Source organism: Rhopilema esculentum, chromosome 21 (genome assembly GCF_057945365.1).
Source record: "Rhopilema esculentum isolate cy_ngs chromosome 21, ASM5794536v1, whole genome shotgun sequence".
Taxonomy (NCBI): domain Eukaryota; kingdom Metazoa; phylum Cnidaria; class Scyphozoa; order Rhizostomeae; family Rhizostomatidae; genus Rhopilema; species Rhopilema esculentum.
In genome coordinates, this window is record NC_142835.1 from 2,805,040 (window position 1) to 2,831,833 (window position 26,794).

The 26,794-nt window shown below is 36.8% G+C and overlaps 2 protein-coding genes across 2 annotated transcripts; one reads left to right on the forward strand and one right to left on the reverse strand.

The window, feature by feature from the left end:
• The first annotated feature begins 6,312 nt into the window (after nucleotides 1-6,312).
• On the forward strand, nucleotides 6,313-7,014 carry LOC148957567 (uncharacterized). The gene has a single exon (XM_089115033.1). The coding sequence runs from the start codon at nucleotides 6,313-6,315 to the stop codon at nucleotides 7,012-7,014; it is 702 nt and encodes a 233-aa protein (XP_088971159.1).
• Nucleotides 7,015-13,582: 6,568 nt separating this feature from the next.
• Nucleotides 13,583-16,547, reverse strand: LOC135684391 (uncharacterized). The gene is made up of 3 exons (XM_065199935.2): nucleotides 16,382-16,547; nucleotides 14,428-14,709; nucleotides 13,583-14,038 (listed from the first exon to the last, which is right to left on the reverse strand). Exons 1-3 carry the CDS (start codon nucleotides 16,461-16,463, stop codon nucleotides 13,668-13,670), a joined length of 735 nt encoding a protein of 244 aa, XP_065056007.2. The 5' UTR covers nucleotides 16,464-16,547; the 3' UTR covers nucleotides 13,583-13,667.
• Between the last annotated feature and the right edge of the window lie 10,247 nt (nucleotides 16,548-26,794).

Consider the following 26,794-nt stretch of genomic DNA (forward strand, 5'->3'; position numbering starts at 1 on the left):
CCGAACATAAATCGAAAACCCTTTGCTACGAAATATATATATACCAGTTGTGGATCGAATAGGCCAATCAGAAACGCGAGCACATGGTTGCCCAATCAGTGCCGCTTGCCTATTGAGAAGGTTACCAATGGAGTCCTAAGGTGAAAATGAACTCCTTCTGTCTACACAACAGCGGTTTTTTCGTGCTCATGTAGATAGATTCCAAAAGCTGCTAATGGAACGACGATCGGGCTTTACCAATAATCCGAAACATGTCGCCATTATAGTTCTTTGCACAATTTTGGTTTCTGAGTTTCTGTTCAGAACAAAACGCAAAACAGAACAACGGGGCAGAAAAAGAACAGAATGTAAAAGGATAATGTAAAAGTAATAGGAATAATGTAAAAACAAGCACACCAATGAAAAGATAGGAAAAAAAGTTATATAGTTATTTAGCACACTAAAAGGCAATATAGTTATTTAGTAAAACTTTTTTATACTTAAAGGAATTCCAGCTGCCAATAGAACTCTTTTAGGGAAATGTTCTTCTTCAAAAGTTGGTAAAATGTCTAAAATTGATATCAATTCTTGCATCTAAAAAGTTATCTCGTCAGGTGAGATGTTTACCTTTTACCTCTACAGATATAGGCTCTTATTCAAGGGCAAATTTATTGTCTTGAACAAATTTGTGAAGCTTATAAATAATGCTTGCATTCAAAAAATATTTGCTTTGCTATTTAGCAGTTACTGAAACTGGCAATCCAAATTTTCCTTTTGATAAGTTTGAATTGATGAGTCCTTTGAAATCTAGAAGAGATTATTTTCCAAACTGTAGAATAAAGATCTTAAATCACCAAGATCCAGGCCTGATTAGATTAGAAATCATAGATGAACATGGCCTAGCAAAACAAGTCTCCAACGGCTCTATATCCGCTAACAAAAGAACAAGAAGTTGAGACTTCCTTATCCCATCTACTCAATGTTCAGCAAATTTGAATACACCATCCAATTACTTTAAACTCTTGTTTGCAGCTTACAAAATAAACATGGTATTTATTTAACTAAGCAAATTGAAACGCCCACCGGTATTTTGGTATGTTGTCTTCCACTGCTTGGGGAAAGAGACTTAGGCCCTTGAGAAAGAAGACTGCCAAATTGATACCAAGTACGATGAATCACAACTTTTCGCTAGATTCGCGTCATTTATCCTAACTGACTTACTAATTCTCTAGTATTTCTAACATTGATTTTTAAAAGTGTCTAAATGTCTTTTTTTGTAATTAGGCAACTTTGGCATTATCTTTACTGGTGGTCAAGGCGTCTTCAGTAATTCATCCGTACTTCAGTACTTCAGTTGAAAATTCGTCATCAAAATTGCTTTTTATTTGCTAGATGGAAATGAATTTTTGCAAATTACCGTTGCACGAAATCACTCTTGCATGGATGAAAAATTTTCTTCCTCTTGAATTTTTTTAATTTAGCTATAACTTGGTGTATGCAAAAAACCAGTTAAATGTCTCAAACTGACTAGGGAACCAGCTCTGAAATTATCTCACAAAACTTTGACGAAGAAGAAGCTCAAATTTCCTTCTGAAAAACTGCCGCCATGCGTCGGTGTAAACAAGCATATTATCTTCTAATAATGCACATGAGATATATTAATGCCATCAAAATAAACTAATGCTATTTGCAAAAATGTTTGCCATATTAAAATAAAAGCAATATTTGAATATTATAAGCTGCGAATTTATATCGAAAATATCCTCTTATCAGCTCGATAGTCTACAGTAATTAAATAATTCAAATACCAATTGTCGTCAAAATATGATCGAAAGTATTTTTGCGCTTTGCTCATTTTGAACAACAATGAAAAATGTCTGTAACATCTAAATTGACCATTTCCTTAATTTTAAAATGAAAGTAGCAATTTCTTGCACCGTCGACATCAAACTGGAAGGAGTTTCAAACCATTAAAAATATTTGCGATTACGAAAAATGCAGTAAAGGGATAAAATTCTCGTCAACTTAAAAAACCGGCCCGGCTCAAATAAATTTTGACGTTGTTATAATAAACCGTTGCATACATAATCATTCAAAAAATGTTTGATCTTTGAAAATTTTCACAAATACTTTAGAAAAATATTGCTCCGCTTTTTCGTACAATCTTGAAATTTTACACTGCGAAAGTTTTGTTCAAAATTCGTTCCTATTTGTCCATTGAGCAGTTGTTTCGTTTCATTTCATTTTCATTTTTCATTCTTTATTCACGGTAACCCCGTCGGCAAAGGCCGCTTTTCAGGGGGCCGTGAAGTAAAATTAAAATCTACAATTTACAAGTAAAAAAATCTAAAAACGAAAATAAATGATTTAGTTACAATGTTAAAGTCAAGTTAAAATCAAAACATAACTATCAAACACGCTTTAAATTCAATGTTTAAAAGCATTTAAAGAAGTGGTATCTGATGATGTCACGTAGCACCACGTACGATATAATTGCACGAATTGATATAGTAGAAAATTTGCTCTTGCAGTGATAATTTGTTAGTTGTGGCTTACCTTTTAGAGCCTATATTTTTTGCAGCTTTCCTACACAACTAATCAGTTAGATTTTTATTTTTAATAACTCTTTAAAGGCTGTTAACTTGTCAGTTGTTGAACTAAAATGTTTCCTTGGGGTGAAAAACAAAGAAGTCCTTGTTTGGTCCAATGTATTTTGTATGTTAAATAAGGTTATAGGCATGCAAGATTTGTCCAATTTTTTTCTCATTTTGTTTCTTAAAACATATTAACTTGCCTTTGCATGATCAAAATAAACGAGAGCTTAATTTAGTTTTTGAATGAAAATTGAATTTTTAGAGTATTAAACGTTGTTTAGATGGGTCGATGAAGTAAATTTAGAATGAAAGTAGTTTTTTTGGAAAAACAGCAACTTTAAGAGAGGTCTATTTTAAAAGTGAGTAAAAATAGTGGCTAATTCTTTAAGATATTCCTAAAATTATCAAAAAAATTTCTAGATAGAGCATTTTAAATTTGTTCTTTATCATCAAAGCAAATGAGAATTTAATCTAATTCTGGAATGAAAGTAGAATTTTAAGCAAAATCTATAGTATCAAAATAAACAAGAGTACAACTAAAGAAATCAATTTTCAGATTGATTTATTTTTCATGGCTAGCAAGACTATTGGATCAGCAAAATGATGAAACCTATTGAAAAAATTTTATTTCAGAAAACAGATTAAAATACCTCTAAACTTATAAGCAAACAAGAATTTAGTTTTAGTTTCAGAAAAAAAGACGCAATTTTTAGAAAGTTTGCCACTTTATAGAAGGATCGATATTTTGTAACATGGAAAGCTACAGGAACTGGTAAATTGTCAAAATTTTTTGCGAATTTATTGTCCAGAAATAGGTCAAATTGCCAGCATGTGGGAGCTTTTGTAAAAAACAAAGCAATTTTTGATTACACTATTACTCCACAGGATTAGCAAAAATGTAGCTTTTCTGTATATTTTTTTGGCTGGCCAAATTTGGCCGTCAACTGTGAGGTATTTGGCTGCCAACCATTCCTAGCATCTGGCAACCCTGCTCTATAACAACAGAGTAAAAATGTTCAACTTGGCATTAGAATAAAGGACATATTTTTTGAAAACGTATTTCTGAACTAGTTGATATTTCAAAATAAGTAAGGCTAAAGGCTTAAGAAGATCGTCGAACTTTTCCACAATTAGTTGATAAATAAACACGTTAATTTTGGCTCTATATAATCAAAACATTTTAGAAAATAATTTAGCTCTGAATCAAGAATAGTATTTAAAGCAAAAATTGATGCTGTTTTAGATAGGTCCATCTTTGCTTAAAAAACTGTTCAAATTTTTTCAAAATATTTTATTCTTAAAACAGGATCATTTTATTCTATATTATCAGAAAAAGCAAGAGATGATCTTAGTTCTTGAATGGAAGTCGTATTTTTCAAGATATAAGTCATTTTTCAGATTGGTCGTTTTCAACATTAAGTAAGACTATTGGCTGAAAACGATGAAGAAGCTTTATAAATTTTTTCTCTTAAAAAACAGGTTGAAATGCCTCTAAACGTACAGAACAGACTAGAGTTTGGTTTGAGTATCATTATAAAAATAAATCATTTTTGAGGAAATTACCCACTTTCTAGATAGGTCGGTGTTTAGTCAAATGTGAGGCTAAATGCTTTAAAAAACGTCAAAATTTTCCGAGAATTTTTTTTCCAGCAACAGATTCCTTTGCCTCTATGTCAAGGGAAAAGGAAACAATTTAACCTGGATTTAGAATGAAAGACATGTTTTTGAAAAGTTCATGTACTTCTGGATTGGTTGATATTTGAAAATAAGTACGGTTAACGTTATACATAAAGTTTATTTTATTGCCTTCTGCTTGACCGGGCATGTTGAAGCCAGGGAGGCCAAGGGGCTGTAGCCAGGGAGGCTAAGGGGCTGTAGCCCTCCATTTTTTTGCTAAAGCGTGATAATATTACACTAAAGTATGATGATACGGCTGTGGGATCAACGATAATGGTGGGAAACTTTTATGCCATAAAAGTTTGACAACTTATCGAGTTTGAAGGCTTCAAACTTCTGGCTTCACACTCTACACTCAGCACATTCAAAATTAGCATTAAACTTCAATAAATTAATGACAGACCCAACGACAACATCTAAATGGTTTTGCCAAGGTACTACGTATCTTCTGGCGAGAAATAATGAAACTGCAAACGCAAAAAACTACCGCCCAATTACCTGCCTGTCAACAACCTACAAACTTATAACCTCTATACTCACTGAAAGAACATACGCACATCTGGAAGATCACAAAATATTTCCAATTGAACAAAAAGGCTGTCGGAAAGGACCGTATGGTTGCAAAGATCAATTGCTAATTAATAAAATGATACTAGAAAATGCCAAAACCAAACACAAACACCTGAGTACTGCTTGGATAGATTACAAAAAAGCTTTTGACAGTGTTCCCCATTCCTGGATTTTACATTGTCTAGAAACTTTAAAAGTCTTCCCTGTGCTAGTTAACTCTCTTAGAACATCTATTAAGCTGTGGGAAACTAACCTTACTCTTTCCCACTCAAACGGAGAATGCTAATGGTATGCACATAAAAGTGGAATTACCCAGGGTGACTCTCTTTCTCCTCTTCTGTTCTGCATGGCACTTACACTTCTGTCCCAACTCCTGAATGATACTGGGTATGGATACAAGATCGGGAATAAGAAGATAAATCATCTGTTTTATATGGATGACCTGAAACTCTATGCCAGTAATGATGATGAACTTGAAAGACTGCTAAAAATAGTAAAGGCATTTAGTGATGATATTGGGATGGAATTTGGTTTGGATAAGTGCGCTAAAGCAACCTTAAAGCGTGGAAAGCTCGAGAGTACCAAATAACATTGTATTAGATGAAGATACGGTGATTGAAGAACTAGAACAAGAAGGAACAAACAAGTACTTAGGCGTTAATGAGGGGGACGGCATACAGCACTCCAAGATGAAAGAAAACATTAGAAAAGAATGTTTACGTAGGGTCAGATTGATACTGAAAACTGAACTTAATTCTCTGTTGTAAAGTCTAGGTCGGAGCATAGAGAAAATCCATTTGTGAGATTATGTACGTGATTTTCGTAACAAAAATGTGCTTACTACACACTTAGCCACAATAGCCAACTAACTAACTCTTGCGGTCATGTGCCGAAGCGATTTATCACGAAAGACATGTCAACGCAGTGGTCGACGGGAGAAAGACTGGGCACCACCCTATTCCCAGGACTCGATCGCTCCAACATTCTCAAAACATAATTACTGCTATGAACTCTCTTGCAATACCGGTGGTAACTTACAGCTTCAACATCATTAACTGGAATCTAAGTGAATTGAAAAAACTTGATACAAAAATTAGAAAACAGTTAACCTGCCACAGAATGCATCTTCCTAAGTCCGACGTTGATCGCTTATATGTCCCTAGGAACAAAGGTGGTATAGGCATGATACATTTTGAGTTGTCATACAAGACAACAACCATAGTTCTTTCTGAATACCTGGACAATTCAGATGATTGGATGCTGCAACTTTTCAATAAAATGAAAACTCGAATAAATTACATTCAGTTCTTAAAGAGTCAGCTAAATTTTCTCGGCAGCTGAACTTAGATATGAATAACATAAACCTCAACCAGCGCGTAAAACAAAAAAAGCAGCCAAAAACAACGGTTCAAAACAATTGGAATCGCGATGGCAGGAAACGCCCCTCCACGGACAGTTCGCAGCTCGAAGCAAAAACGTTGATGTAGACGAAATGGCGACAAATCAATGGCTGAGAAGCTCCGGACTGAAAGGGGGAACGGAAGGCTTTATCCTCGCCGCCCAAGACCAAAGTCTCTTCACGAGGAATTATCAAGCCAATGTGTTGCACAATGAAGCAAATGAAAAATGTAGATTCTGCGAGGAAAAGGTAGAAACGATTGACCACCTTGTCTCAGGTTGTTCTGTACTGACACCGAATGAATACAAATATCGCCACGATAGGATTGGTCAATACCTCTACTGGAAAATTCTCAACCACTTCTCCTTAGAAACAAAGGGTAACTGGTACGAGCACCATCCAAAACCAGTTACTGAAGGGAAAAATGTCACCATTCTCTGGGACTTTTCAGTCCAAACTGACCGCACTATACAGGCAAACCGTCCAGACATTATTGTCAAAGATAAGACCAAAAACAACTGCCTACTCATAGATATGAGTGTGCCGTCAGATAAGAATGTTTCTGCAAAAGTGTTTGAGAAACTCTCCAAATATAAAGACCTGGAGATTGAAATTGGAAAGATGTGGCACATCAGAACAAAGACCATTCCAGTAGTAGTGGGTGCCCTAGGACTGATAAAGAAAGGAACTGCTAATTATGTAAAGCAAATTCCAGGTGATCCATCTCTTAGCGAGGTCCAAAAAATAGTCCTGAACAGCACTGCACACATACTGAGAAGAACGCTTTCTATTTGAACAATTCTTTTAAAGATATATTTTTTTTATGATAATGACTTTATTTTTATACGCACAATTTTTATATATATACAGTATAACAATGCTCTTAAATTACTCCAATTTCACTCACCCTAAGTCACTGGTAGTGACTCGGTGTTTGATCTAAAAATAGCAAATCACAAGAAATTGACCATAATAATAATAATAATGAAAACATTTTTTATTTTATATTCTTCTACTTACAACAGTAACCTCACTTTTCAGGTAGTTACTATCGGCTAGCCTGGTGACAAGTTTACTAATTTTACAAAAGTTATAACATTTAAATAAATCATATGAGTGCAAAGAATCTTTAGAAGGAGAGCAGTTCAGGGTTTGTCCAAGTCTTATTGCGCATACAGAATATACTAGAAATAGCTCTTGCTAGTACTGCCCGCAAACAATTAGTTCCTTGATAATGATTGTTTTGAAAATGTAGGTCAGGATATTCGAAAAAGACACCATCTTGGGTTTTCACAATTCTATAAAAACAGCTGCTCTAGTTGATGCTAAACTATTCTTTTTATCAAGAATTTTTGGTGTTCAGTTTGCCTTTGATTTAAGTCCAACGCCCTTTTGAAAATCATGAAGTTTTTCGAGGGTTTGACATTTATTTTTCGATAATCACGACAATCATAACTTTTGCTCGTACGGTCTCGAGTTTTTGGGAGAAAAGTGTGGCATTCGACTGGTTTTGATTCCCAAAACTTCGAATCAAAACTTCCATCCATTGCGGAGAACAGAGCTGTGATGCAGCACCGTTTTCGTGCCAACAATCATAACTTTTGCTCGTACGGTCTCGAGTTTTTGGGAGAAAAGTGTGGCATTCGACTGGTTTTGATTGCCAAAACTTCGAATCAAAACTTCCATCCATTGCGGAGAACAGAGCTGTGATGCAGCACCGTTTTCGTGCCAAAAAAACCGAAGGCCTTGGCAGAGCAACGCTCCGAAGATAATTCCCTTCCGCACAAAGAGGTGGCGGTTAACGACCTCCTCGACAAAGCCGATTGATTGACAATGAAATTGATTGACAGTTGTCATGGCAGCAGAAAAGTGACAAAATCTGCTGAAAAAGTGCTGACAACATGAACTGAAGCTTCCATATGCTACTTATACGCGGGGCAGACTATAAGCCCTTCACTCGCGCGCTATCGCGCGCGAGTTGCGGGCAATAATAGGATGTGCGTATAATTATTGCTGACAGTTTTTTAATTATAAAATTACGGTGTTGGTAGTCAAGTTTTAGTTCATCACACATATCGATGAAAGAATCACAGGAGTTACCAAAGATACCGAGACAGCTGATAGATAGATTAACAAATTTTACTTTTTTGAACTTAGGGCGTAGTTCCTTTAGAAGGGAACGGTACTTCTCAGCTTTACGCGAAGCGTTATTGTTCAGGTTAGTCTCGAACCCAACAGTTAATTCGATGACATACAGACAGTTAGAAGCAGTTTTGATTAGCATGTCGGGACGGAACGAATCGCCAGTTATGATACATGGTGATAAATAAGCGGGAATGTCAGCATATATGAATACATCTCGGATACATTGAAATGATGATGCAATGAAGTGCAGGGCAGAGTCGTGCCTCCAAGTAAAACGCCCTTGCTCAAGGTATTTGTTACATCCAGCTACGACATGAAGAAGTGATTCAGGCTGAAGGCAGAATGAGCAATCTGGAGAAGAGATAATAATAATAATAATAATAATAATAAATTCGTATTTGCCCTAGTGTCCGAGCTAAAAGCTCAGTTAACATAAAAGGTATGTCTACTAGGCTTGTGTTATCCACCACATACATAATCACTTCATATAAACTGTGAGACACAAGATTTAGAAGTCATTCAATGTGAAAATGTAATATAGAACTTATTGTATCTGATCATACGCAAGGGCCGAGAGAAAATAGACTCACATGAATAACTTCTTAACCCTGTGTCTCCATATATAGTTGGCCATTATCAAATTTGATACCGAGCACCACTGTAATGTGCTCTTTACAATCAACTTATCTACTGACAATGATCTCATAACAGTCCAAACATCCTTTTTGATGCAACCAAGTGAGCCAAAGCAAAGCACTTTCAAATCCACCTCCCAACCTAACGACTGCAGCAGACTGCACAGCGGCTGATACCGTTTCCCTTTGGTGTTCAGTGCTTGCTCAAAATACAGATCGTAGCAGACAGTCACCTCTAAGATAATGCATTTACGTGACTGATTGTCAATGATAATGATGTCAGGTTTACGATGCGTAATACGCTGTAATTCATCACCATATTCCGTTATTATTGATTCTGCAAGTTTGTTTGCATGAAACTGGAAACCACTTATACTTCCTGAGATCACCTCAAATATTTTGTCAGCAATTCGATTGTGACGTCGACTATAAAAGTTGTGAAACTCTCTACATCCATTCATCAGATGTGCGACACTTTCCGTGTGCTGATGGCAAAAGGGGCAAGAAGGGTCATTATCACGATTCCATACATGCTTTGTGAAGTTTGTTGGAAGTAGACTCAACCGTGCTTTTATTGCAAACTTCACCAGTAAATCACTTACTTTCCAGTTGTAAAAAATTGAATGGGAGGATTTCAACTGAACATCAGTCATGCAGAGAAAGGGGCCTTGAACTGACAATTGCTTTGCTTTTTGCAAATCTCGATTAACTGTCTGTTTGAATAGCAACTTCTGAAGTGGAGCACCTTCATCAAAAAATTCACCATTAATAATTACTCCAGCCTTTCCTTGCCTGAACTCAATGGAAACATCTAGCTTTCTAGCATATCTCAGAAGATCTGGCCAATCTGATTGACACCCAAATTTGGTACGACTATTCAGGTAGCCGTCTTCACTAATCTCAAACCCAAGGAAGTTCATATCATTATCTGTTGAAGCAACTTTCCGTTTTTCCATATCCAAATTAAGGGATTGACGTGCAATGTTCTTGAACTGTAATTGGGGATGATTCAACATCTTAATGAGAAATGCAACCCTTGTTGACCTATACACATCTGACACACGCTTAACTCCAATCCCTCCGTGCTCGCGTGGTAAGAAGATGATGAGCTGTGTTGTTGTTTCATACAAATCGTACATATTTCGAACTGCCTTCACCAAGGACTTTTCCATGAGTTCCAACTGCTCCTCTGTAAACCTTGTATTGTAAAAATGGTGGATAATCTTCGCGAGAGCCAAGTTATTTAAAGCACTAGCCTTTAGAGCAAGGGGCAATTTGCAGCTTGTTATTTTTTCCAATAAATCTTTATAACTTTCTATAACTTCATACACTTGCACAGCATCTTCGCCGGAAAGTGAGAGAGACTTTCCAAGATACTTATAGGACTTGTCACGGGGATAAACTTCGATGACATTTCCTTGAATTGACACAGTTGGCTTTTTATCTGCCTTGCCTTTGTACCAGTTATTCCCAGACCTCCTTGCATACATAACTGCACATTTACTGGGTTTCACTTCTAAACCTGCTATCTTCATGGCAACTTGTCCGATATCAAACATCTCATTTATAATCGTTACGTCATAACTGACAACAACAACATCATCCGCAAAAGCTTGCAATGGACATGGATTAATCCTTCTTTCATCTTCGATACCCTGCCTGATAACAGCCTCTCTTACCATAGGCTTGCATACTCTGTCAATCACCAATATGAATAAAAGTGCACTCAAAGGGTCACCTGTCTTTGTTCCTCTGATTATATTGAACTCTTTACTCAATTCAAACCCACAAATCACAGAAAACGAAGAGTAACGGTATAGATCTTCGACCAAGCAACAATAAATCAAAGGAATGTCAAATTCCCGGAGAGTTTCAAAAAGGAAACTATGCTCAATGCTCCCAAACGCATCCGCAAAATCCACAAAAACTGCACAAAACTTTGTACTTAAGTGTCTGAAATCATCCATTGCGGCTTTCAAACTAAAAATCAATTCCTGTCGGTCACGATCGGGCAGGAAGGCACGCTGCCAAAAAAGGGTAATGTTAAAAAAGGGTAAAAGGTTTTAATTCAATAAATTCTAAGTTAAAACAATTTATTCAATAAAATACTGTTTATTTAAATGTGTCTTCAAACAAGATTTAAAAGTTTCTAAAGCGTTGCATTGTAAAATCACTAGTCTGATCTATCATAAACGTGTGAGTTCTAAAAAATAAGTAGAATTAACTTACGACCTTGCGCAGAAGAACTCGAATGAAGACACGTCTCGTCTAAAACAGCAAATGATTTCGACAACAGCAAATTATTTCGGCAGCAACTTTATTCGTCTACAGCTTCCGGCGAGTGTCTCTAAAAACTACGCTGCGCGATATATATATGAATGAATAGGGGCAAAGGTGACATTATGAACATAATAGGTTTTTACTAAATAATCAATTTTACTAAATTCTAAATAAATTGCTAACAATGAGACTTTGCGACGACCCGAAAAATGGCAGCAAACTACGGATTAATCAAAAATGATTTCAGACTCTGAACATGCATGAAAATGCATGCTTGCGTAGCGCAATGGCTCATTGTTAGCAAAAAGTCTTCAAACACTTAAAGGAGGTTAACATGAGTATTCTTTACCGTATCCTGTTTGTAATCGGCAACCAATGAAATCCCTTCCATACTGGTGTTATGTGACAACGCTTGCGTTTACCTGTTAACATTCTGGCAGCAGCATTCTGGCAGCAGCATTCTGGCAGCAGCATTCTGGCAGCAGCATTCTGGCAGCAGCATTCTGGCAGCAGCATTCTGGCAGCAGCATTCTGGCAGCAGCATTCTGGCAGCAGCTTTCTGGCAGCAGCATTCTGGCAGCAGCATTCTGGCAGCAGCATTCTGGCAGCAGCATTCTGGCAGCAGCATTCTGGCAGCAGCATTCTGGCAGCAGCATTCTGGCCCCTTTGTAGCTCGAGGGGCGGTTCACTCTTGCAAATTGCGTACGAGATTTTGCCTAAAACAAAAGGATTTCTGGGGATTTTAAGATAAAACAATAGGATTTTCACGAAAGGTGTACGAGATTTCTTAGAGTGATTAGCCCCTCGCTGTAGCTTTTGTAATTTACATGATGGTAACCCATATAACAGAGTATTGTTGCAGTCAACTCTGACATAACAGAGGAGTAAAAGCTTGCTCTGCAGCCTCCCTTGGAAGGTGTCTTCAAACAAGGCTAATGTTGAGCAAATGATATCTAGCTAATTTGCACAACGTGTTCGCATGTGATTTCAGTGTCAAATTGGTAAAAAAACAACACCAAGATTTCTTGCTTTTTCATTGGCATTTGAGAGATTCCTTGCATTTTGTTGGGTACCAATAACCAGTATTTTAGTTTTGTCTTCATTAATCTTAAGCCTTTGTCACCGTGAAGCATTGCAAACAGAACGAAAATTTGATCTGGTTGGCCGATTCAGTTTTGTTTGAATTTTCTTATATAAGCAAAGAAACAAAGAATGAGAACGAACTTATATACCAACACAAATCTCGCCTTTTTTTGAAAACGACTAACAGCCCAGCCAAGTTGTAAAATTCCGTCCCTTTATTTTGGCGTTTTTTCGATGCTGTAGCAAATGTTGACCAATGGCTACATTTTTCAAACCCCAAACACTTTAACTATGGTCGTTTTGTGCTTTCTTTGCTATCTATGTGGCGATAGGATTGAAGTTCCACTAAAGGAACGCGCGGGAACGTGTCATCAAAATATCAAAATTAACCTACTGGATTTAATAAAAAATCCGCATTTTATGAAAACCAACAAACTTTAGAATCTTTAAGCATGGTTCCATTCATTTGAAACACTTAGATCGCAATTGTTTAATGTGCGTTGATTTGATGTTTTATGCTAAAACATCCTAAAGTGATTTTAAACAACTTTTAGGCCACCTTCAAGCATTTCCTTTTGGCAGAACAGAATTTTCTTCTTATCTTTAAAAATTATTATTATTATTATTATAAAATTATTTACAGTAGGCAAAGCAAAATTTTTTAAATGTTCAAAAATCAACACTTCTTATGTCTAGCCCTAGCACTGTGTTTGGGGATACAACTACAACAGCAACTTGTGTACAGGCGACGTCATTGTAGCTTAAAATCGGAATAATGGCTTAAATTTTGCAAGAAAAGCGTATGCTAAAAAAGTACAGTAAATAGTAGTTTGTTGCGGCGGTGAATTTGGGCCTATGAACGACGAAAAACTGAATCAAAATCCAAACTGCAGTTCATTTTCTGATGTTCATCTAAAACATCATATTCTTTTAAAATTGTCTACCCGGTCAAATATTTACCAGCACAGTCTCACATATAAGACACTGCATCCGAAGAGCCAATAAGCATTAGTATAAAACACAGGATAAAATAACGGCGTTTCAGAAGAATCACTCTTGTCGCAACTACAATCAATTGCAAGCTTAGGCCCGTCAAATTTAAATCTTGATTTCGTGATTTTGCCCTGAAATTTTTTATTTTCTCTTAGGGCTTTTTCCTTATGATTTAGCATAAAACTTTGCACACAGGAAGGACAAGCAAGCAAAAAGACAAGCTCTAATCGATTGAAATTAAATAGATAATCATGACAAGCTTATAAGGTGCGTTGGTAAAGAAAATGGTTTTACCAAGGAGAGTGTCACTTCTTATGCAGAATCCTTCTTTTCTTCTTTGCTTGTTTCTTTCTTGTCTTCTGCCTTTTCATCTTTATTAGATTTATCGTCTTTTTTTTCACTTTCAGCTTTATTTTTCTCAGAATCACTTTCTGAACCTTCTTCCTTTGGTTTGTCATCTTCCCCATCGTCTGACTCGTCATTATCAGGCTCCTCCGACTGGTCTTCTACAGATTCTTCCTCAAAGTCATCATCAGAAGGGTCTTCCTCTTCACCATTTTCTTCATTTTCATCGGCATTTGCTGAATCATCCTCGTCTTTATTTTCCGCCAGAGAATCTTTCTTCGCATCACTTGTCTTTTCTTTAGGGTCTTCTACCTTCTTTTTGTCAGTTTTCTGATTGCCTTGAATATAAAATAATTTCAAATCTTATTCTACGGTTCATATCATGAAAAATATCAGAAGCGAACATAACAAGGTTCTAGAATATTTTCTCTGATTTTGAAAAACCCAGACTCAGTTAACCTGTCTATTTGAATGGAGGAGCTTTAGGCCCTGGCTGCGTTGGGGTCTCGCATCGCTGATAATGACAAATACGTCATCCGGGCAGCCAAAAATACGTCTACACCGTAATCGATACCTACTTTCACAGGGACATCAGGTTCAACGACTTCTTTTTCAAATTATGAAAAAGAAAGACTCACAATCCTATTAAAAATGCCTGCAATATGGGTAAAGTTACTCATTGCCAAGGGTATAAGCATTATTACAAAAGGACGTTCAGAATTCTAACCATCATCCTCTGTTGTCACTTTCTCCTGGTCTTCTTCAGCTAATTCGGGATCCTCTTCGTTCTCCTTTTCATCTTCTTCTCCTTCCTCTGGATCTTCTTCGGCTACTTCTTCTGACATTTCTTCATCTTCCTCTGGCTCCTCAACATCTTCATTTTCTTTCCCGTCATTTTTATCATTAGCATTGACATCAGCGTTGTCGTCAGAAGTTGTTTTGACATCTTCAGTTTTCTTATCGGTTACTTGGGCATCTTTGCTAACTTTCTCCGTATTTTCTCTAGCAGCTACGAAAAAAAAATATTACTTAAAATGAAAACTCCCCTGGAAGAGGGGAATCAAAGATTCATAGCTTTTTATTGATCTGCCAGGTATGACAAAATATCTTCATATCAAATGGCAAGTCATCACCTATTTGAATATCAACATCAACAATATCACCTAATACAATATAGGTATAACAATACAACAATATACAACAATATAATAACTAATACAACAATATAGGTGATATTGTTGAATATCAACAATATCACCTAGCTTCTGGCATATCAACAAATTACTTTTCTAGAGAAACACCGTTTTCTGGAGAAACATCGTTATCAAATTAAAAAGAGAATGAACGGAAAAGGTACACCAGTTACAGTTTCGAATTTAAATCTCCTTTGTAATTCCAAAAGACAAAAATCAAGCGAAAGGTGGTGTCTGAGTCCCCTTTCTTTCTTTTCAAAGAGTTAATGACCGTTATAAAAGCTATTCTTCACCATCTACAATAGTGCCACCTCAACTCCTCATACAAAATTGATTATATGGTTGGAAAAAGTAAGCATCGAGTATCATCAAAATGAACGCAAAATAGGCTTAAAGCAGGACGTCAACATGACGTAATTCAAGGTAATGTGGTTGCAAATATGATTTATAGATTATTAATTGCAAACGGGAAAAAGTACGTCGTATTCCACATGCTTCCTTATGGCCAAACAGGGGAAATTCTCGTGACCCTTATTAAAGTTAGTGTATTTTCAAAACCTAGCTGCCGCTTCCAAAGTGTGTGTTTGAACTATTTTCTTTGTAAGGCTTGTAACACAACAATGACAAAATTTAGAAATGGCTGAAAGAAACTTAATTTGGGTTGCCATCATTCAGTAGCGCCGCCAGCTACACTGGGCTGTGGGAGAGATAAAGCAAAAATTTAGGCCATGCCTATTCTACTTTGAGAAAACGCCCTTTTAAGAACAAAGAAAATATATTAGAGAACGCCCATGTTTAACTTGTGTTACGTAAAAGTAGCCTAGTTTTAAAGACAGATTTACACGCATTCTCTTATAAGGAACCACTCTTTAAGGAACCTACATGTAGAAGGAGCAAGAAATTGAAGAACCAGTAGTAATAAAGACAAAATCCTTCATCAGGACGTCCAAAAGCCCAATTTCCAAAAAGTTTAAAAGAGTTTAACTTTTTCCGCTTTACGCTTGCGAAATCCTTCCGCAGCCAATCATAATCAATATTGCTTTGTCACATTCCAATGTTGCGAGGTCAACAAAAATATGTACAGGAAGTATTTCGCAGCGAAATTTCAGAAGATTTTCTCACTGGAGATTGGGCTTTAAGGAACTTTTCAATTTTGAATTTTTTTTATCATTGCAAAATATCAAGAATTAGGAAGCCGTTTACATTCATCGAGGGAATACTTCATGAATATTATTCAAAAACAATACCCCTCCCCAATATTTTCTTCTGTACCTAATCCACTCAGTGGAAACTGCGGCAAGTGAGGTACATGTATATATAGACAAAATATGTATATGCCATCTTGAAGGTTAGCAATATCCTAAAATTCTGTTAACATGCTTGCATTGCAATGGTAACTTTATATCATACCAACCCTCCTGTTTCTGTTTCAAGTAAAATAACTCGTCTCTTTCTTGTAAAGCAATGCATAATTTTTGCAATACTTACTTTGTGTTTCTGCAGATGCGAGTGATGCGCCTAGAGAGACACAAGCTATAAGGCACAACACAAAAACAGTCTTTCCGCTCATTATGTCTCTTGATTCTGGTACTACTTGACACTCCCTGTCTGTTAATGAAGGCCTTGAAAGTAAAATGAGAAGTTTGCTGACAAACGTTGCCTCTTACCAGGTCTCAATTTCTTCCTGTTTCTGCGCCTTTGTCTCTTAACAAAAGCAAGGAAATGTAGGCACGTCAATTAAATTTAAACAAAGAAAACGCCTACAAAGCGAAACTTTCCAATCGTTACCATTAGCAATCATTATTACGATTAACAGCAGGCTTGTATTGTAAGAAATTGAACTTCTGAAATTTATGACTGCTCTGTTGCACACATTATCCTATCTCTATGGTTGCATGGTAAATTACTACCTTTGCTATTGTTTTTTGCAACAGGAGGACGTCCAGGAGAAGATGACTTCAGTGATTTTAGTGGCTTTGTTTTAAATTTTTGGAAGCATAATACAAAAGTTAAAAACAAAAGTAGCGTTTCAGTAGCTTTTTTTCTGAATTATAAGCTAATCTCTGTATAGAACATCATATTGCTTGTTGTATACCTTCATCCGTTCTTTCTTCAAATTTATAAGCATTGATTCTCCTCAAGAAATCACAATATTGCCCAAACCTTTGCCGTCCTGCTGTTAATCTTCTGTAATTTTTTTATTTGTTTCATTTTCGGAAACTATTAGCTGGCCTAGGTAAACATATTCACTTATTTACTTCTTCTATGACCTCGTCCTCTATTTTGACCAATTACAATGTCCTTCCTAAGACACTGCGTCACAAAATGACCTTATTTACAAATTTACTATTATTCAAGATGCAATATCCATTTACGCATGCGATTTTAATTACTTTTAAACTCACTTGAACCTTGGATGAGAATAAGTATTGAAAATACAATCAATTAGACTGTGTTAATTAATTTAGTTGCTAAATTGTTTAATAAAGAGCTTAGTATATCGTACTACAGTATTCTCTCCAATTAACGGACACTCTACAAGGCGGACACTACTGATTAGCGGACAAATAATTTTTTCCCGATCGTTTTCTGGTCAAAGTCTCATAGAAAACTTTCTAAAAAGCGGACACCCTAATCAGCGGACAATATTTTTTGCACAAAATAGTCAATTCGGGTTTTTTCTTTCCAATTAGCGGACAGTACAAAAAATTTAGGAGTCAGCGAACAAAAAAATAGGACGAATGAATATTTGTACAAATATTTATTTCAAACACTTTGACACTTGACAATCTAGTTGGCTTTTCACAGCTTCGAGCTTCTTTACAGCCCAGTTTACTAACTTTTTGTCCATGAAAGTGTTGTGATACGCTCAATTTGGTTCTTTTTTCCATTTTTTCTTTCTTTAGTGTCTTAGTTTAACCCGATAGCCACTAATTACCCAGACTACATCCAGAGGTGGTGCCAGAAATCTTCCGACAGAGGGATGGAGCTTCCGACAGGGGAGCTAAAATGGCTAAAATATGCAGTTTTCGTAGGTTGTTTTGTCAAATTTGCTCCGACAATAAACTAAAATTTCTTCCAATGGAGGAGAGGGGAGTTAGAAAACAGCAACTAGCTAATATAAAGCTAAGAGCTTGTGATAACATCATGCGTTATTTAAATAAAATCATGTAGATTTACACAAAGCTTTCCCCAAATGATTCTTATCATTCAAAGCGAACGATATAAAATTAGTTGTTGATATACAACTATTCTTTTGGCTAAAGAACCAGATGAACTTGCACACAGATCAAGGAATCAAATTCTGGGCAATTTTGAATAAATCCATCATTCTTAATCTTTATTCTTAATTCTTAATCCTTAATTCTTTGTTTTAAGGTTTGCAAATAAATTAAAGCTGAAAATCATACCACTTACGAAAAAACATAAAATTAAAATAATAAAATAAAAGAAATACTTGTTGCAAGAAAAAATCTAAATTTGAATAAAATATCTTACATAATCTGCTGTTGCGAGCTTGCATTTCTGGGCATTTATTAATATATATTTTGAATATCTAAACGGAGTCTGAGTTTTTTAATTCTGGTCATAGTGTCTATTGTACATTTTCCTATAATGTTTGATTCCAAGGCAAGTTGGTAACTGTAGTTCATCAAGAGACGTTAGATTGTAAAAAGAATCTTCCACCAAAGTTAGCTTACTGAACCTAGAATTTAGATGTGTTATTGTTTTATGGATCTCTACCAAAAGCAAATACTGGTTCAACTGTACTGGTTTCCAATAATTTTTCAAAGCTAGAAGCATCATCAATATATGATATTATAAGCCCCTCCCTTAAATTCAGTTTATCTCATTATTCAAATTTCTTTTTCCAAACACCCAAATCAACAGGCAATAGCTAATCTGAGACATCAATGGTTTTAGTTACTCCGGCTCCATTAAAATCGAAATACGAGTTAAAGCATATGTAGCTATTGCGCATGTTTTTAAAGCTCAATTTCTTATTCAGATTGATGCCTAATTGCTTCTACTCATCACCAAGGGTGTCGCGAACAAAGGGTGTGGGGTTTGGGTTATCACAGCCCCCCAATAGTAGTTCTATAGGAATTTTCAGTTTTCAGGGAAAATCAGTTCAATGGAAGGAATAGTTTAGGTAGTTCAGAGCCCTCACGTCTTCATAGATCAATAAAGAATTAGAAAATGATTGTTTCTACGTTGGTTACGTATGATATTCAGGGACAGAATAATCACGAGGGGGTGTAGGGCGCGCGACACACCCCCCCCCCCCATATTTGTGTGTCCTTCGGTGAATTCAGTTAAAAACACTTTTTTGATGGTCAGTAGCAAGAAAATACTGCAAAAATTAACCTTGTTTATCTTTTACCTGCTTTGCCTTGAATCGAGGAGTTTAATTTCTAAAATTGGCCTTTCCATCATTTTCCAGTCACCCGAAGGGTGTGGCACCAAAATCCAATCAAACACCTATCAACCAATCCAGCACGGCAACCAATCCTTGCCACCTAAATCCATCCCTGATGATATAATCGCGAAGGTTTTAAGAATCCTTGTTGGTACTAAATCGAAAAATCCAGGCCGAGAAAAACAACAGAAATTATGAAAATTGCAAATTAAGCAATCAAACATATAGCTTCAGCAAGACACTTGCAAGGAAAAATTTCATAATAATTTTCTTAAACAATAAAACATAGCGCGTAAAAGCTAATATTGGTTTTTTCAACTATTCGTCATACGAACGATAGAAATTGCTTCTATTAATTTAGTTTAATCTTAAGATAGCAACTTTTAAGGTAGCAAATTAAGAGACTTCTCTTAAGGATAGATCTTTTTGATAAAAATATTATTTTGAAACTGGCCTTGACATACCATTTCAAAGTGGTATAACCGTTGTAGAAAACTTCAACTATGATGAATTTCTTGAGATGGATTAGTTCCACTACATTTGAAGTTTCTTTCAAATATTTCTTTTTCACCGATATCATGAATGTCAAGTTTCGTTCAAGCGTTTAGTGAAAGTTTTTTTTTTATTTGTACTCGTTGCACTCTTAGATCTTTTATTGCCAAATTTCAAAATGTAACAAATCTTGAACTTTTTCATATTTATCCTTTCAGCCTTATCTTTATTTTGAAACTATTTATCTCAATATCAAAGAACGAGCAAAACTAATTTATCTCGTTTACTCAGAGAGGATATGGGCGATCAAACTAATTCAGGGTCGCCGGAAAGGGGGCGTGGAGGGAGGGCAACCGCCCCCTTGCCTTTTGATAGGAGGGGCATGGGCGGCAAAAGTGCCCTTTTTTAAAAATGCCCTTGGTCTCGGCATTTTGTAATTATTGAAGAGATTCATATGAAATCCTGATAGTAAACCTTTTTCCTGACCAAATTGCTCAAAATTTGTACAAAAAATTATTTTAATAGCAGTTAGCCCATTTACAAGATGCCTACAGAACATCGAAATAAACAACAGTTGCAAAAGAATTAGAAGAAAATTGGATTTTCTTTAGATTGCCCTTTAACTGAAGCCTGCACCGTGACTTTTGGTCGCTCCAGGGTGTCTAGGTACATTTTGGATCTAAAGTTTGTGCTAAGTTATTTTTGGGTCAGTAAACTGTACAATTTATTTTTGGGTTAATAAGATTCTGAATATTTGTGTTTTGGTTTTGTATATAGAAAAAGTTTAGAAAAAAAAGAAAATTGCAAACCATGTTGGTAAAATTACGTCATTTGTCGGAAAATTTGCTTGTTTTTGTTTTTGTAGGTTTTTGTATTACCTGAATAAAAGGAAACTATTTTTCAACGATTTATTTCCAAATAAGAAGAATTCAAGTTTTTCCATGGCGTCCATCAAGTCCAGATTTGCAAATCGTTGAAAATTTTCGGCTACGTTTGAAAAAAATTATGAACCGTAATTTGAATGGTTCTTGAAGAACCAAAGAATCGTTAATTCAGGTTTGACACGAAATTCCACAATTAAAGAAGGATGAAAGCGGTTTCAAAAGTTCGGCTCCAATCAAAATATCAAAACTTGAAACTGTTAAAGCTGTTTCTTACTGTTATTTTTTTAAAATGTGCTCCAAAAAAAGATTGAAGTTTTGATTGATTACTGCTTCACTACCGACTCTCTGCCATTCGCCCCTTAAAACCACAATCAATTCGAACAACAATAGCTTTCGATAATTCTTGCGCTATTTCCTCTCCCTCTAGGTGTTGCAATGCATAATTTTGTGAAGGGAACCTTCTCCTTTTTTATACTCATTTAACTATTGAATTTTTAAGAATTTCCCAGTTTTCCTTATTTCTGTAGGTATTCTTAATCGAGAAATTGTAACAACTTCAGCAGGTGTATGTTGCTATGCCTTCAATCTCTTTTATATGATCCAGAGGAGAGGAAACGAATCAAAGGAGAGAAACCTTTAATTTCCTTCATTTTGGCAAAACCATGTTGCTTTCCGTATTAGCAAATTCCTTACCCTTATAAGCAGCTGCATAAGCCAAAACATTAGAAAGCAAAAACATTCGAGAATACAGCTTTTTCACGTTGAAACCTCCTTATTTATTTACTATTTAATTAGCTCGGCCCAGTCCTCAACAGGTGAAGGGCCAGATGTGACCCTAGGGACCGGTCGCTGCGTTATCCTGTTCTTCCTGCCAGTTTCCCCAGAAGTCAATTTTATAAATTTTCAAAATCCGTTGAAAAATCTGCTTGAGAAAGTTGCTTGTCCAGAGATTTCGAAATAATTAAAAGAATACTAAAAAAGGCTTTTCCAAGAGTCTAAAGGGCGTGGCAGAGAAAATTTGTTTTAGCCCACCCTAGTTTTTTCGAGCTGGCGACGCCACTGCTTCCTACTCCGGTTATAATCCATTATCTGCCTTAAAAATTTACTCGTTTTAAAAGTCCCGGTTTGAAATTAACGTTTGTGGTCTTATCTACGAAATCAATACGATATATTTTACAATATACCAATTTTCGTTGTAAACAACGATTTCTTCCGAAGATAAGATGTTTCTGATAAGGAATGCGAAACACAAGGGGAAAGAAGAAAAGTCTTGAAGACTCACCTCCAGTCCCTATTGCGTAAAGAGTTGCTGCGCACAGCACTTGATCTTCAAGTGACGAAAACAGCACGAACAAAAAGTGAAATTCCTATAAAAAAAGTTGAGCATAGTCTTATCAAGCATTGTCTCTAAATCTCAACAACCTACTACTAGGCTTCTAGGTGTTATTATGACTGAGAATCTTAAGATTCATGAATTGTTCTTTTCATTGGTGTTTCAAACGCAGTTCATTATTTTGCTTGTCTGGGGTGGCTTTTTTCTTTCTTCACACCCAAAGCCAAAATATACCAAATAAGAGGTAATATATACAAATCCTCGAAAAAGAGGAGCACTTGCTCTGGCTCTTCGTAGTCACTGTCAAGGTTGCAACATTATACAGAATCTATTCAGTTTATCCAATATGTGCTACATCATTCAAACAGAGAGAAATAAAGAATAAATTATTTCCATTCCTTCGTTGAATCTGTATTACACTATAGATAACTACATTTTTCAAGATACAATTTTTGAATCCCTGGTTGAATCTGTATTCCCCTTAAGATTCTACAAATTTTCGACTCAGGCTATGAATCTGTATTCCCCAAAAGTTTCTGTTTGTCTTGAAGTTCATCAGAGCGGATGAACGTCCATCTCACTGCCTTGCCTTGATTGTACAAGGTTTTCCAAATATCTTTTCAGTATCCGTTGGATGTTGCTGCTCCTGCTAATATAGATTATTGGGTTGACAACACTATTGACGAAAACCACTGTAGCCGACCACGTATACAGTTCTTCATATCCGTTAGGTCCATGTCGAAGCTTCAAGATCGTGTAGATAAGTCGTGGTATGCAGCAAATTCCAAAGAAAACAATTATTATAATCAGTGTAACCACTGACTTGCGTACCCATCGCCTTCTGAAATCGGATGAAGGTTGAACGGAACTTCCTGCGACGACTTTTCTACTCTTCAGCAGAAAAAGACAAACTTTTGCGTGCGTGAAGGCGATACAAAGGATGGCGAGGGTAACAATTCCAATGAAGATACCAGGTGCAACAGACACTGCCTGATAATATTCGTTTTCAGACACTGAGACGCTAGCTCCAATGGCTATGAGCCAGATCAAGGCAACCAGAAAGTTGTATTTCCTGTTCAGTTTCCATCCGCTCGTTTTTCTACTATGCAAAGCATGCAAATATCTATCAACGCTTAGAAGTGACAGCAGAAGCAAAGTTACCATAGTAAGTACAACGCCTGAATGCCAAAAAATATCATCTACAAGACAGTTGTGTGGAGTTTCCATAACAAAGAGAGACTCTCTGGCTATAGATAAAGGCACGGTGACAATACCAGTGAGAAAGTCAGTGATGGCCATATATAATACAAGTGTACCTGAAGGTGTCCGTAGATGGCTGTTTGTAGCCATAATATAACATATAAGACTATTCAGGATAACAGCAGCGACTGATATCAAAGCTGACACGATAATTACCAGGTACGCTGAAATGACACTCTCTTCGCGTTCTGATTGCACATTTCCGCTGCAGAAAAAAGGCGGTTGTGCGATAGAGCCGTTTTCCACTGTCCAGTTCATAGTATCAGCTTCAACACAGAATAGAGGTGCCTTGAACCGTCGGGTTATCGTGATGTATGCCAAATGAACCCACTTACTACCTCCAGTTGACTTTCTTGAATCTGACACTAGTGAATTATTAATCTCTGATGAATTATTAAACCAAAAAACCAATAAAAGGGCTCATTTATCAAGGGCAAGTTTCGGAAAATATATTTAACAGGTGAAACAAGCTTTTTAGCTTTAGGACAAAGAATTGCTAGAAAGGGGGACGCTCGCTCCATAAGGGCAAGATATCGGTGGTGTGTAAGACACTCGGTTTAGCAAAACGCAGAACTTTCGACATCAATTTTCATTCATCTTTCTTGGCATAGGCCATCCACTTTTACATAAACACGCGGTCGCGTGAAAACGAGGCAAATAGATTACGTAATCCCTAAAAAGAGTTCCTTATTGGGAGGGGTTTGAAACAACTTAAATTTACCATCTAATAATATAAAATATATCATTGTTCTTACAATCCAACATACACCCCTCCAAGGTAAATGTTGTCCTCAACATTGAATCTGTTTTCTTGAAACTTTGCTTCCGGGTCACTGTTTCTCACTTCAGTTCTTGTAATGGCGCCTTACAACAACTGTCCAATCAACTCTCTTCACTTTTGTATCACTGCAACCCGACAATTTGTCAATTCAATACAATATGTTGTATCAGGTAAACTGCTCGCAGTCAACAATTTTTCTTCTGGTGAGTCACACCTTTTTGTTGATGTCGTTTATAACAATTTTATGCAAATTTTAACGATTAAGTGGTCCATTTCCAAACACGATAATGTTTTTTTTTGTTATGAATAGCTATTAAAAGTACTTTGTCACAATGTTCCACATGATGTGTCTTTATGTACAATATATCGGTCTAATTGGTAGCATTCTGTGGCCTACTGGTATGAACATCGGGTGAATGAAGACTGGTGGTGTTACAGGAAACTGTCCTTGGGCGTTTCCGAATGGTTGCTGTGGAAAAACTGAATTAACAAAATAGTTAGCTGAATTTCCTGGGGCTGCGTACATCAACCGAGTTGGAGGTAAGCGGGTTCTTTTGGGTCTTCTGATTTGTTCTGATTCTGGGCTAGCAGGTAGGTACACATCTGCTTCTGGTCTCAGGTTTGTTGCATATTCATTGTCAGCTGGTTCAGGGTTTTGTTCTTGTTCTTGAATTCTTGGTTCTCCCTCTGCAACCTGTGCTTGATTGATAGTCTTTTCTGTTCTGGGTGCAGCTGTTTCTTCAATATCATTTGGGTAAAACCCAATTTCTTCTGTATCCTCCTCCTCCCCTTGGAATGATTGGTCTGCTGTTGTGTTATGACTATCTGTTTGTTTATGTTTCCGAGCTGACTTATTTCTTCTTGATGGGATTGGATCATCAGGAGTAAGCACGTCACATGGGAGCAATAGGTTTCTATGAACAGTGCGTTTTCGACCTCCACCCTTTTCTGGTTCTATGGTATAAACCGGGCTTGTTTCATGAAGTCGACTTAAAACTTTATAAACCTTGTCCTCCCAGTAGGAGCGGATCTTGCCAGGTCCACCCTTCTCTGAATTCCGTACAAGTACTCGATCTCCTGGATAGAGAGCAACTCCTCTGGCTTTCTTATCATACTGTTCTTTACTTTGACTTGCACTTTTCGCGGCATGTGTGAAGGCTGTTCTGTACGCCTCTTGCATTGCAGATCTCCATTGTTTGACATAAGATGAATAATCTTTCTGTGAACTATGCCTATTTATGTTGAATGCAAGGTCGATAGGCAAACGTGGTGATCTGCCAAAAAGCAGGAAAAATGGAGAATTTCCAGTAGCATCATGTTTACAGCTGTTATATGCATGTACAACTTTCGGGAGGTGATCACGCCAATGGGTCTTATATGTTTCTGGTAGTGTTCTTAACATCGATAGCAGTGTCCTATTAAATCGTTCTGCCTTACCATTTCCTTCCGGGTGATACGGAGTGGTTCTTGAATGGGTAATATCAGCTGCTCTTTCTAGGTGGTGGAATAATTCATTTTCAAACTCCCCACCCTGGTCGTGGTGGATTTTTTCTGGGAACCCAAACCGTAAGATGAAGTCATTGTAGAGGTACCGTGCTGCAGTTTTCCCTGACTTGTCCTTTGTAGCATAGGCCTGGGCATATCGGGTGAAATGGTCCACCACTACCAGGATGTATTCATAACCACCACTACTCTTTTCCAAGTGCATGTAATCAACTGAAACAATCTCCAATGGAGCTGATGTGATAATAGGCTGTAGGGGCTCTCTTTGCTTAAACGTTGGTGGTTTTTGCTTCAAACAGCGACAGTTCCTCGTTATGAAATCAGTTATATCACGTTGCATGTGAGGCCAATAGAAGCGTTCTCTAGTCAACTGTACCACCTTTTCGGCACCTATATGCCCCATTTTAACGTGAAGCTCATCATACACTAACGTTCGCAGTGCTCTTGGTAAAACGATCTGTGTGTTCTGTCCTGAAATTCTCGTTAAGATGCCATCGCTATCAAGTTTTAATCTGTTCCATTCATAAGCAAGCAATCTGGTGTTATAGTCAAGCTCCTTCAGTTGATTTGGCGTTGGTCTGTTTCCCGTTTTCATCATGTTTACAATCTTCCGGATACTTGCATCCTTGTCTTGTTCTTTCTGCACACTGACTTTGTCTATCTTCTTTGCAGCGAAACTCTCATCGGGAAGGTGATTATTACTGAAAAGAGCGGCTGATGGATCTGTAAGCACATATACCCAAGCAGTGTCCTCATTAGATCTCTGTTGTACAACATCAATTGTAGCATCGACCATATCAAGTGTACTTTTGTTTGTGCATGTTGACATATACTTCTCCATATCATAAGGAAGTCTCGAGAGAGCATCAGCATCACCATTGGATTTTCCTGGCCTGTACTGAATTGAGAACTTGAAATCTGCTAATTCTCCAACCCATCTAAGAGCAGTTGCATTTAATTTTGCTGTGGTTAGTACGTATGTGAGTGGGTTGTTATCAGTGAAAACTTGGAATGGTGGAGAATAATACAAGTAGTCCCTAAAATGATCAACAATGGCCCATTTCATGGCGAGAAACTCAAGCTTCCCTGAATGCATGTGGTAATTTCTCTCACTACGAGTTAGAGTCCTGGATCCATATGCAATAACTCTGAGTTTCCCTTCTTGACGTTGATAAAGAACGGCCCCAAGTCCTTTCTGACATGCATCAACATGTAAGATATATGGCAA